This window comes from Gasterosteus aculeatus, chromosome Y (genome assembly GCF_964276395.1).
Source record: "Gasterosteus aculeatus chromosome Y, fGasAcu3.hap1.1, whole genome shotgun sequence".
Taxonomy (NCBI): domain Eukaryota; kingdom Metazoa; phylum Chordata; class Actinopteri; order Perciformes; family Gasterosteidae; genus Gasterosteus; species Gasterosteus aculeatus.
In genome coordinates, this window is record NC_135709.1 from 3,245,847 (window position 1) to 3,259,618 (window position 13,772).

Here is a 13,772-nt window from a genome sequence, read left to right on the forward strand (position 1 = left end):
ACGTTCGATATCAATGCATTGCGTCTTCCCTTTCCGAACGATTGGTCGTCGTGTCAACAAAACCCTCTTCACACTTGGCCCGCAGACCTGGAGCAGAACTCCCCAGGGAAGGTCGCCCCGGCGTCAACAATGCCGGTGCTTATTGTTCTGCAGCAGTGCGCAGGAATCTGGAGCAAACTGGCGTCTGGAAGTGGCCGAACGGCTTTGCCACATTTTACGTAGACTGCTGGAGATGTGACCAAAAGGTGCCCGAAAGCCGGGCGGGCGGGGATAGATTTGTTTCGTTTGTTCACTAGGAAACACTGTGTGGAAATTGTATTCGGGGGATGAAACGAACCATCTAGCAGAAGATTTAAATGACAGCTGTGTGGATGAGAATGGAAAAATACAGACAGCTTTTTCCTTCAGCGGCCGCCATAGTAAACAATTAACAGCTTTTCTAATGAATTCAACGTGGAGCATCTCTTATTAAAACCCACAGGGCAGAGGCAAGCGTCCAACCCAACACTTGGCTTCCACCTCAAATAGAGGGAATACTAAAAAGCCTTCATGCGGAATCTGTTAAATGAACAGTCAGAGTTAGAAAAATGAACCAGCCAACGCTCAGATTTTCAACCTGCAGCTTGTTACGACTCAAAATGAAGCTGTCGTAGTGTCGCGAGATCCGTCAGATCGTACAGATTGCACATGTGTCTGTGTGCGTCTGGCTGTTTGTCACTTTTACGAGCACGAAGACGAACGGATGTCGGCTCCAGGTGTGAATTTGTGCGACTCTTTGTCACGGAAGGGGGTGACACACGCAGCAATTATAGGAATAGAACATACAAAAGAACAAGTATGTCATCTGGAGGGAAGCCATGTTCTCTAGCATGAATAAGATGGGTCAAGGTTCGTGTTCAGGGACGCAAACATGTCACCTTTCGGCGAAAATTCGCCGTTTTTGTTTCAAAATAGGTCATTTGTGTGATTCGTGTAGATCTGCAATAAAACCTTTTTTGTTTTGGGGGGGGGGTCCGGTCCGGTCCGGTTCGGTCCTCCAAGTCATCTGCGAACGCAAGCTGTCATGAATATTTTTTTCAAGCTTGTTCGTCATCAACCATTTTTGAGGGTTACAACAACGGTGTTGTCGGATAGTACAGGGTTTATTTCTCAGGAACTTTGGAAAAATCGAAGCGAGAAAATGCCGAAAAATGTACCTACCTTACCCTCACATTAAAAAATCCTAAAACAGATAATGGGAAATCAAGGGAGAAGTCAAAGGCTTTCTCTGATATCAATGTAATGTTAGCGAATGGGGGGTGAGAGGCCTCCTCCCTCCCTCTTGCTAATATTTATTCTGTTCGTCCAAAGCGAAATCTATTCTTGAGGTTCCAAAGCAATTTGTCTTTGAATGTGAGTAGTCGATCGAGTTATCTTAAGTCCCGTCGTTTGAAGCAAACCTTTTAGCTCTGGCATTATTTATTCATAACCTCACTGGAATGGACTCTTGCACGCCCCCGTCATCGAGGCAGAGGTCAGGTTTGCCTTCCGCATGTGCCCTTTTTCACATTGTCCCCGTTTTCATCCCTGATGAGTTTGCACCCCCGGTGTTGCCGTGACAACCCTGCATCGCGTGCTGGCTGCTAATGGCGATGCCTCCAAAATTGAGAGTGGAGAAAAACTGTGGATTCCTGGGTCGTTGACAAGAGAGAGAGAGAGAGAGAGAGAGAGGCAGACGGTCTCGGTGATGTCATTTGATCCTCGCCGGACGGAGGGGGAAATGCATTCCTCCACACAAATAAGAACACACAAAGATGTTGACAAAGAAGACAAACTGCTCTGGTCCTTGGTCCTCATTCTCTTTCATCTCTCCGTGTGTCTACAGGTTTCCCGCGGAGCAGGGAGCCCGACTCCGGGTCACGGATCCCTCAACGGCACACAAACAAACCCGCGCACGCACTCTCCCATCAAAAGTAGGTGTTGTTTCAGCAGAAAAGGCAACAGTGTGTGTGCGTGTGTGTGTGTGTGTGTGTGTGTGTGTGTGCAGGTGACTTATGATGTTTATTTGGCATCGGAGGAAGATGGCCTGACGGTGTTTAACCCTCGGATTATAGTTCAGCAGATTAGAGCTGAGCAGCACTCACCTCAAACTCACACACACACACTCACACACACACACACACTCACACACGCACACACACACACACACACACACACACACACACACACGCACACACACACACTCACACACGCACACACACCGGCACAGATGCAGATCACAATTAAATCAGAGTGACGGCGTGCTAACCTGCCTCAACGTACTCACATTAAATCGCTGACACAGAGACACGCGAACACACTCGGGGATGCAGGACAGATGCTGTCGTCGTCCCCCCCCACCCCCCCCCTCGTCCTCGCAAAGCCGGCTGGAGAGAGGATGAGATTTTGGGGGCTGATTGGTTTTGTCTTTTTTTTTCCCCTCGCAGCCTCCGCACGTCACGCCGCCGTCCACCACGCTCCCCTTTCCTTGGCACAACTTCGTCCCCTGATGAACCATCGGCGTGAAAGAACGTCAGACAATCTGCTTTTTTCCTTTTTGTGACGTGACTATTTCTTTATACATCACAAAGAGTTGAAGCTTTTGAAATTAAGCTTTTTTTAAAACTTTGTGTCTGCAGGACATCGTTCCAAGGAAGCCTCAGTAGCATCTAGAGACATGATGGAGCACCTGATGGAGCACCCTTCAGGCTAGACCACCTCCAGGTCTACCGCTCCTCCTCCTGCTCCCATCCTCCCCCCCTCCCCCCTCCCCTCTCGCCGCCTGCCTTCTTTGGCAACGAGATAGAGACGAGACAGCGGGACAGAGAAAAGGGAGGCGGCAGAGCGCTGGAGCGTCCTCACAGATGGCAGAGAAAGCGAGACGGACCCGCTGCGCCCGCCCACCGGGTTTCACCCGAGAAGCTAATCCCGGGAAAAAAGAAAGCAGGCGGGAACAGACGGGGGTCCCACATCGGTTAGACGGCGCGGCGGGAGGACGGAGGACGCGCGAGACCCGCTCAGAGCTGTGAAGCGAGAGGGAACCCAGCGGGAGACGGAGGAGCACCGCATCGTGAGACCAATTGACTCTGACTCGCTGTCCCCCCGAGCGCCCGAGCGGGGCGGCGGCGCGGCGTGGACAGTGGCGGGCCCAGGGGTGGGAGCATGGCCGTGGGGGGGCCGAGTCCCGTCCTCCACCCCGCAGCGGGACAGGCGCTGGGGGTGGGGGTCCTGGGGCGGGGGTGCCTCCAGGCTCCCCGAGCTCAGGCCGCGGCCGGGGGCAGGGGGCGGAGGCGGCGGCGGCGGCGCCGCGGGCGGGGCGGAGAGGGGATGCCGGGCGAGGTGTTCCCGCAGGGTCTGCGTTCTCCTCGGCTCCCTGGCGCTCGTCTTCCTCACCTCGCTCTTCTTCTCCGCCTCGCTCCGCGGGGGCGTCGGCTTCAGCTACCTGGAGCCGCCCGGGTGGGAGGAGTCGCGGCGGGTGAAGCTCGTGCCCAGCTACGCCGGCGCTCACAGGCTCTCGCCGGCCGAGGCCTCGCGGGCCAAGACGTGCGGGTGCCCCCGATGCGTCGGGGACCCCGGCGTTTCCGATTGGTTCGACGAGAACTACGACCCGGATATCTCCCCCGTTTGGACCAGAGACAACGTCCAGCTGGCCTCGGATGTCTACTACTGGTGGGTGGTAAGTAACAGTTTCCATTTCACTCTACACGTCACCATCGGGCCATAATCCAACAAGTGCTGCTGCAACCTGCAGAAGTTTGAGTATTCTATTGATTATCTCATTTCATTTTTTTTATAACATATTTACTGAAACACTAAAACAGTGCGTGTAGTACATCATGTGATCTCTCTCTCCATCCTCATCGTCCTGTCCCTCGTCACCGAGCCAACCAATCCCCTCTTACAAGCAGCAGGACATGACGCTCGGTCATCCTCGCCAGCGGGCGTGTTTACATGTCGGCGGAGCGCTGCGTGTTTGGCCACCGGGATTAAAACACAAACTCACTGGTGCCTGAATCACTGTGACGAACGCGAGGAAGCACACGTTAAAAGATTGACCCCCCCCCCCCCGTCCGTCCGTCTCAGCGTGTCCCGAACGGCTGTCGCGTGCATCTGCAGCCACGTCAGTGCTGTGTTTCTCTGTTTAAGACCTCAGGATTTTATTTATTTGTATTATTTGTTTATTTTCTCCATTGCTCTTAAACAGAAGGAACATCTGATACCAAGTAACAACTCTGCAGAAATGTCTTTTCCCTCAAAATATGCTGTCCATAAATGCCGTGTTGCTCCAAAGCTTTAGGAGTGAACATCTTTTAAGTATTCTACATGTTGGATATCCCGATAACCTTTTTTTTTTAACAAATGGACTAAATTGCCAGGATTGCCACAATTAGGAAGTTTTATAACCAGAGGCAGGAGAAGGGGGGGGGGGGGGTCGCATTAAGTTTTCCTTATTTCATTAATGTTTATTGGAATAGGTCCTAAAAAACAAGTCAAGCTAAATAAAATAATAAAAAACTCAAGTGGATAAATGACTGGGCAGCATGCAAAGAGGAAAGAGAGGAAAGAATCACGCATTAGAACAAAAAGTCCAAACAGTGGTTTATTGTGCATTTACGTAGTTTGCTGAAGACTGTAAACACTCAGTCACAGTCTTTGTTGATTAAGTTAACCGCTCTTTTGGATTTTATTTGACCAAATCTTTTGCAATTCGTTTGCAATATTTAATTGTATAACATTGTATATTTAAATCTTGTGTAGACGCCACAAAGATTAAATCAATTCAATCAAATCAATTCTTTCAGTAACCCCAGGCGACAGTTCTACTCGGCTGTTACCGGGTTGTAAATGTTTACTTAACCTCTAAACAAAGCGCACGGACAAGCAGCGTGCCGAGAGACAGAAACGGGAGCCGGCAAAGGATGGAGGAGTCAAGGAGGTTTGAAAAAAGGAGGCAAAGGAGAGGGAAGAAGGAGAATAACGGAGGAGTAACGGCGTGAAAAACAAAGTCTCTGCACAAGAGAGAGAGCTGAAGAGAGATGAAAGGAGGAGGAGAAACAAAGAGGGAAATGAAAGAGAGGCAATTAGACGTGAGGCCACGGAGACCTGCTGGAGAGGACGGGACACGCGTGTGCAGGTGCAAACATTTTTAATTCATTTTCTAAATGGACAACATCTCTTAAAATGAATAAGACCACTCTCACTTCCCAATTTTCCAAGCCTCAGCTGTGTTTTGTCGTATACATTTATCTGTCATTGGATGAAAATTGTTCCGTGCAGAAACCTGGACATCATGAAATGATGGTGTTGTTTTTCCAATTTGTTTTAAAAATTTGCAGAAGTGATTACCTGAGTGCCGTTGGTCCCGAATGCGGACAAACGGGGAGCAAGATGCTGAGAATTGTGTTGAGGCCATTTGCAAAGGAACATTTTTTTTTTTGGCACTTGAAATCAAATTGCTTCACTTCATGGTGTCGCTCGTCCATCAAGGCACTTCTCGTCTCTGTTGCTTTTCCCCTCATTAAATGAAACACATGACTATTGTTTGGTGGGGGGCGGGACTTGTTGTCATCTCTTTTGTTTATCCCGCCCATCCGGAAATCACTGTTGTTAACGGATGTTAAAGGTAGTTAACCGTTTTCAACAATGAAAAGTAATGTTTTCAATCCAATTCCGACACACACATACACAGATACACGCACACCAACACAAACACAAAGGCACGCATACACACACGATCCCCGGGCGCACGGGAGATCACACAGCACAAAACACACATTCGTCTGCAGAAGGCGAACGAGACCTGCTCACCTTTCTCTTTCTCTCCTTTGTCTCCAGATGTTACAGCCCCAGTTTAAACCCCACAGCCTCCAGCAGGTGCTGCTGAGGCTGTTCCAGGTATCGTTGCATTATTAATTCACCCATCCGAGTCCCTGGTTCACACGTTTGCTCAAAGGCCGAGTAACAGATTAGATGGCAGAATTTGTCAGTGATACGGCTCATTCCTTTTTACTGAATCCCTTTTTACACCAGCGTATGTTTGTGTAACTCACTCCAGCTCCTCGAGGGGCCTCGTGTATTGTTCCTGCACTGTCTCGTTAAAGAATTGACCCCAGAAGTGAGAGCTGGGGTGCGTTTTTTTTCCCGCCGCCTTTAGTGCCGGTTGTCCATTTCATTTCCCTCGCAGGTGATTCCTGGAAGGTCGCCGTACGGCTCGTGGGATCCAGGCCGCTGCCTGCGCTGCGCCGTGGTGGGGAACTCCGGGAACCTCCGTGGCGCCGGATACGGGGCGACCATCGACGGGCACAACTACGTCATGAGGTGAGGGTGACGAGACTGAGGGGGTGAAGACGATGAGGAGGACCGCCGCGAGCATTGTGACGTCACACTCTCCATGCTATGAGTCACCAAGATGACATCAAATGACAGTTTGTGTGCAAATTCAGAATTTATTTTCCTCAGGAAGGAGACAGCAGATGTGTGCCTGATTCTACATTTAATCTCTTTATTTATTGCCTTCCTCTATTCCGCTCTGAGGTCACCTGACCACAGAGCTTTATGTACCAAGAAGCTGAAGCGTGCAGATCGTGCCTCTCGCATACGCACCGCATTTGCTGTGCCGGAGTGATGCGTCACAGTGCCCGATTGTCTTCAGCTGGCATGCACACACAGCTGTTTGTTGTTTCCAGCAGCGTGTGTGTGTGTGTGTGTGTGTGTGTGTGCGCTTGTGGCCGAGATGACTAGTATTTTCTGTTTCCGGGCACATCGGCGCTGCGCTCCTCAAACCTGCGTGGGCAGCTTCCATTGCCTGATACACGAGCTCATCTGGTTGGAATGTCATTTGTTTTAATAATAATAATAGACGAGTCCACTCGGCGCCTCCGCCGGCCACCTCCGCCCTGCCGCATCACGTCGGTCCATCCCTGACTCACTCGCGTGCACGTTACGTACATGCGTACCGCAAATACCGGACTACAAGCCGCTACTTCCCCCCCCACGCTTTGAACCCTGCGGCTTGTACAACAGTGCGGCTAATGTGTCATTTTCTACGGGGCTGACGCGCGAGAGCGAGACAGACAGACCGGTGCAAGTTACGGGCAATCTGGCCGTCGGAGAAGGAAACAGAGCGGCTGCATGCAATGGTGTAGTCGCTGTAGTCGCTGCATGCAGTGGTGTAGTCGCTGAATGCAGTGGTTAGTCGCTGCAGTCGCTGCATGCAGTGGTGTAGCCGCTGTAGTCGCTGCATGCAGTGGTGTAGTCGCTGCATGCAGTGGTGTAGCCGCTGTAGTCGCTGCATGCAGTGGTGTAGTCGCTGCAGTCGCTGCATGCAGTGGTGTAGTCTATATTTTTGTAGCGGGCATACTGTGACTGCTGGCTGACGGGGGGGGGGGGGGGGTGTCGATACTGGGGGGGGTGGTGGACGATACGGCCAACGGGGAGGTTGAAGAGAAACCAACGCGGACCGGAGTCCGTTTTTATTTTTATTTTTACGTGACAAATTGGATGTATGGGATCCTTGACTTTCCCTAGTGGGTATACGGCGTAGACCTGCGTATCACGTAGACCAGTGGTTCTCAGCTGGTCTGGCTCTGGGACCCACCGGCACCCCTTAATGACGAGCCGCGACCCAAATCGAGGAACATTCTCAACTTCTCAAAATGTATTTAATGAAAATATGGCGCAGTTTGAACCTGAGAGAGTGTGTGAGACAGAATACGTATTGCCAACACAAGAACGAGTTTAATGAAAAAACAACGGCCAGCTGCAAAAAGCATAAAAACGGGTCCCACCAGGTGAGAATCACTGACGTAGACCACACCGCCGGCTGCACGTAAACCTGCCCTCGTTTTTCACCTGCGGCTTATATATGTACACATCTTCTTTTGTTCTAAATTTAGGTTGTATTCAGGTCCGGAATTTACGGTACATGCATGCGCACTGTAATTACCAATGAGCTAACCAATATTTTCACGTTGACTGGCTTTCTCAGTCCCTCTGTGTTGTAGCACCTTTTTCGGCTCCTCGTTTCAGTTTTCACTCTCGGTGCTCCCATGAGTCCGGCTGCTGTCGGTGTTGCAAGCTCGACTCTCAGACTTTGATCAAAGCCGCAGGCGATACTGACAGTGAATACCGCCACAGGGCGGCGATCCGTTAACCGAACCGTCAGGTCTGCAGCCCCGGAGAGAGGAAGCAACAGGCACTGAACAAAGGGGCCCTCACGCGTTGTCCATTACCTGCTCAGCACCAAAACAGCCGATCATTCTGCTGTTTAGGAGCCAGACATTGTCCCTTTAGCAGTAGGAGGAGAACAAAACGCAGCAGAAAGGAGAGTGAATGTGCACAATAACGTCAATGTTAGCTCCCAAAGCTGTCACCGCGTGGCCAAATCCAACAATTCATCTTCTATTTTAAAAAAACGACCACAACCTGCTTACAAGTCAGCCTAAAATATGATCCTTTGAACGAGTGACTGCAGTTTAAAGCTCACGCAAACCCCTGACGTCTCCTTTGCTGTCCCTCCGCCGCTCCCAGGATCAACCTGGCCCCCACGGTGGGCTACGAGGAAGACGCCGGCAGCCACACCACCCACCACTTCATGTACCCGGAGAGCGCCAAGAACCTGGCGGCCAACGTCAGCTTCGTCGTGGTGCCCTTCAAGACGCTGGATCTGGTCTGGATCACCAGCGCGCTGTCCACCGGCCAGATCCGGTTGTGAGCAGAGACACGCACGCACCTCCGAACTGTCACTCCTTCATAATTCGTAGCAATCAATGTTTAATCCGTTTGCGTCTCTCCGTCTCCGCTTCTCAGTACCTACGCTCCCGTGAAGCAGTTCCTCCGCGTGGATAAAGACAAGGTGCGTGTTCTCAATGGGCGTCACAGGCCACTTTGGCCATTCACACACGCACACGCACACACACACACACACACACACACACACACACACACACACACACACACACACACACGCGCGCACACGCCGTGTGACCCTGCTTTTATATTATCCCCTCCGCCGTGTTGATGGGGGCTTAGAGTTAGATTATAAACCTTCGCTTTGTTTTGAATAATCTTCTGCTTGCTCTTTAATCCGTGAAATAAAAAAAAACTCAATCACAACCATGGAGCGTATAATGAAACGTTTTCTTGTGTTGAAGAACCTCTTAAATGTACATTTTTTCTTTCTTCCTGTATAAATAATCCGAGTGAGAGCTTAAGATCTGAATTTCCGACTAGATCGGATTTATTCATCACTTTGTCGTCACTTGTCACTTTGTCTCTTGTCTGTTACTTGTTCGTTAGTGCACTTTATGCTTAATATTTTTCTTTTTAACTTTTTAATATTTAACTTTTTTTTACTTTATTCCCTTGTTTTATACTAACCCATAGCCTTAGCCTTATTCTTTAAAAAAAAAAAAAAAAAGGCTAATAAATGTTTCCCGATTCCTGATTTACCGACGCACGGAATTTCTGGAAAAGCGAAAAAAAACAAAACATTTCTGGATCTTTCTGAATATCCGCTTCGGTTTCATTCTCGGATAAACTCACGGGCAGTAGACCGTATCTCCCTTTCGCTGTTTCTCTGTCCCACACCCAGGTCCAGATCTTCAACCCGGCATTCTTTAAATACATCCACGACCGCTGGACCAGGCATCATGGGCGCTACCCCTCCACCGGCATGCTTGTGCTGTTCTTTGCCCTACATGTCTGTGACGAGGTCAGGTTCTCTCTCTCTTGTACCATAGGGATCTGAAAGTGAGCAAATAATGTTGTTGTTCCTCCTTCCTAAAGGTCTCAGAGGAACTCTACAGATTTGTGATGCTCTCCACCCCTCCCTCTTCCGCTCTCCTCCAGGTGAACGTGTTCGGTTTCGGGGCAGACAGCAGGGGAAATTGGCACCACTACTGGGAACAGAACCGCTACTCTGGAGAGTTCAGGAAGACCGGCGTCCACGACGCCGACTACGAAGCGCAGATCATCCAACGGCTCGCCAAGGCTGGCAAGATCACTGTGTTCCCTGGGAAATAACCAGCGGGATCACCCCCCCCCCCCCCACCCCCCCGTGTATCCAACGGTCCAACCGTGACACACTGCAACGGACGCTGTGGAGGCTGCGCGGGGGGGGGGGGGGGGGACGCGCTTGACATCCTCGTGTTCCCCTCATCTGCGCCAGTTTAGGTTCAGAGGCGGAAGTGAACCAGGTGGTTTCAGGAGGCGCGAAGGTCATAAAGCGGCGCAGAGCCACGCCATTCCATCCACTCGCCCTACTGTACTGGAGAATTGGTCCACCTGTGGAGGCTGCGACTGCTGAAGATGCACGAACCGGGAGCAGGGAACATGTAGCTCACTAAAGAGCGCTTTGGCTTTGGGTTTTCCCGGGGCTTGACCCCCCCTGTCGCCCATGGGACCACATCTCTCCCTCCGGGAGGCAGCTTCAACGCAGCAGTGAGAAACAAAGTGACGGATTGTACGATGGAAAACTAACACCCTTGACCTTCCGTAGGGCAGCGAGAGAGAGAGAGAGATGGAGGCATGTCCTACTTCTAGGCTCACCTGGGATTAGTGCCCAACACTCACCCGTTCACTGAAAAGGCCACAGAAACGTCCCCTGCCACAGGTCACAGACGGGGCCTCGCTTTTACGGTCACATGGGTCGTGAACCTGCCGGGTTAAAAGCACCACATGCGGTGCAGCAGACGCACGGGAAAGGGAGGACGGCTTTTTGCGTGGTGGCCATTCTGACTCTGACGCATCGCCGCAGGCTGCACCGGCGTCTGCGGAGGCAGCTGACCTGGATTCGAGCACCAGGACCAGGAGTCACCATCCCTACGGGGCGTGTTGGTTTGACTGCGCGGACGCTCTAATGAGGCCATAAGTCTGTCTCCCGGGCTTTTGGGTTTTTTGACGGAGACGTGATGGATCTGGACCAGGGTTTTATCCCCGTGTGGCCCGCCGGGTTCTAATTTAGGAGACGAAGGACTGTAGACGGAAAGCTGGGGCGTGAAGAAGCAGTTCCGACAACGGCAGCACGAGAAGCACATCATCTGCTAAAGGCCGAACAGATGAGACAGAAAAAAACAAACACTGAACTGGCTTCACCGCGGTTTCCGTGTGGATTGCAGATGTAATCTGTTGGCTTGATGTGATGTTTAGCTTGGCATGGACGCTGGTCGGATTTATGGTGTTTTGGCTCGTTATTGTTTTTGTTTTTACCACAACCGGGGATCTTCAGATCGTATGTACTTACGCCGTTATAGCCTTTCATCATTCGTGTCTTTAACAAGGAGGCCCAACATCATATCGGTATTTAAATGGAGCTCACGGATGCACACAGCGTTATCTGGAGGGCAACAGTGAAGGTGAACAAAAAACTGCCCCAGCGCACCGCTACTTTCGTGAGAAACGGCCTCATCGGCACTGTGCGGTTGATCAATTCTGATTGACTTCCAGGCGTTGGACTGGCGCGGACGCACTTTGTCTCGCCAACTGCAGATCCAATGGCTTAAAGTGTGATTCACAAAACACGTTTTCAAGATTACCAGAAGCCGCCCCCACCCCCACGTTTCTCGGTGTATCGCTTCAGTGATGTGCTCTATCTAGTGGGCTGCATTCGTGAATAAACGTTGCGCCCGCTGTCGCAGCAGATGCTCCTCTCACACAAAACGGTAACGCGCTTCCCTCTTGGTGCGTCGGAAGTCGAGTTACTCGGTTCACGTTGCTCAAGCTGAGAGACGTCAAAGGTTAGAACGCGTCAGAACTGTGCGCTGGGCTCAGCTGTGTTGTGGTATTAACTGTGTTGTCTTTGGAGGAGATTGCTTTTAACTTTCATTTCTCTTCTATCAGCTTTTAATGTTTTTATCCCACTTTGCCCCATTCTGGATCTTACAGGATGATTAAGCGTCGGCTCAAGAGTCTGTTGGCTGAATCTGGATATATTGTTTGTCTTTCCTCTCGCGGTGTCTCTCACACACACACACACACACATTCATGCTTCCGTGCCTTGTCTTGATATTGGAGGTAAAAATGCCAACAGCTGCTGCATCTGCAACACACACACACACACACACCTTTGCTTTTTTTGTTACCCACACTCTCATGTCTTTTGGCTGAGAGCTGTGCCTTCTGAGCTTCTCACACACACACACACACACACACACACACACACACACACACACACGTGTGTCGCTTTGCCTTCTGCTCGGGGGGCGCTGACGCCTCACGCTCTTCACTTCTTACCGTTTAGCGACGGTTTGCTACGGACTGCTGTAGGCGAACGGAGTGGATGTAACCCGCTGGTGGAGTTGTTGAGTTGCTCTGAATTCATATTATTTGCTACTTTTCAGAGCGTCACCGGTCTACTTTAAAGGCATTTCTAGAGACTAGAAGCCAGCGAGGGCCGAACCCCACAAAAGCTCCGGGTCCTTGACCCATCGATGAACGCCGCGGTCAGATGAAGGGGTAAAGCAGGTGCTCCCTCTCTGGCTGGCCTAAATAGGTTTTTTTTCAGCACGCGGCACAGATCTGGCCCCGAGCGTTCCCCGTACGCGACCCCCCAAGGAGCTTTCTGGTCCCGCGTCGCAGGACACCTGGTTTATTTTTGTGCCCTGCAGCGGATCCCGGGGAGGAGTGGAAGCAGTTTGCAGCAGTCGGTTTTCAGCGGGCGGCACGAGGATATAAACTTAGGGGCCTGCAGGGGTCGAGCAAGTTTTCCCAGGCGACATCTGACTTGTGCGTTATTTTTCTGTCACGACTCAAAACGGCACTGATTTGTTTGTGTTGCGGCACTTTTCTTATTTTGGGAATTCCAGGCCAGACGCTTACAAAACCGCCCTAAAGTCAGTCTGAGCAATGAATCCAGGTTCTTCTCACATCCAGGACTATTTTTACGCTGCTCCGTCTCGTAGTCAGAGCAGACAAATTTAGCATTTATTGATTGTTTGAAAATGTGTTATTGAGCCCTTTACCACTGCACAGAACAGCTGACACAAACCACAGGAGTTTGCTTTCTTTGACAGAGAAGGAGGCCTCTTGACAAGAAAGCAAATCAAAATATATATAGTTACAGACAAAATGGGTCGTTTGAGTCTGATTTAGAACACAACACATTAAATCAGAACATATGATGCACATTCTTTCAGGTTCGTTATTTAATTCGAGGTTGCCACGAGGGGAATGTTGTAACTTTTTAAAGAGCATGCAGTGCATTGCATCCGGTCTGAATATACCTGCGTTGCGTCACATGTTTTATTTGAACGTGGGTCATTGATCCCCTTTACGGTAGATTGAGACAGACGTTTGATTAAGAGCCCCGAGGACCAATTACGCGTTGATGAAAACGTGGGCGCGGCCCTCGCCGGAGACCAGAGCGCCGTGCGGTCGGGAGGACGGCATCGGCAAGAACGGCTGCTTAGCGGCAGTCGCTGCGGATCGATTCGACGACTGTGGGATAAAGTCGTCGTGCAGGGATTTCGAAAAGGTTTGACGTCTGTTTGAACGCGTGTCACGTGGGTGGTTTCCTGCCCGTCTTGATCTGTCAATCAGGCTGAGAAGCTGCGTTCTCCAGTAAACCACAAGTATAATCTGCATTAAAGCTTTGTGTGATCAAACTCGTGTATCTTATGCTATTGTAAAAAAAAATAAAAAGCTTCATGAAACACGAGTCAAGTCTGTTTGTGGAATTATGGTTGTTTCACCGTTTCCCAAATTATGATCTGCCCACGTGTACCCGTTATTTCCCCAAACCCCCCCAAAATGAGGTT

The 13,772-nt window shown here is 50.6% G+C and overlaps 1 protein-coding gene across 1 annotated transcript; it reads left to right on the plus strand.

The window, feature by feature from the left end:
* The first annotated feature begins 869 nt into the window (after positions 1–869).
* On the plus strand, positions 870–13,672 carry LOC144391348 (CMP-N-acetylneuraminate-beta-galactosamide-alpha-2,3-sialyltransferase 2-like). The gene is made up of 9 exons (XM_078097967.1): positions 870–888; positions 1,865–1,952; positions 2,998–3,694; positions 5,854–5,913; positions 6,203–6,336; positions 8,548–8,727; positions 8,827–8,872; positions 9,611–9,730; positions 9,868–13,672. Exons 1-9 carry the CDS (start codon positions 870–872, stop codon positions 10,039–10,041), a joined length of 1,518 nt encoding a protein of 505 aa, XP_077954093.1. The 3' UTR covers positions 10,042–13,672.
* The last annotated feature ends 100 nt before the right edge of the window (positions 13,673–13,772 follow it).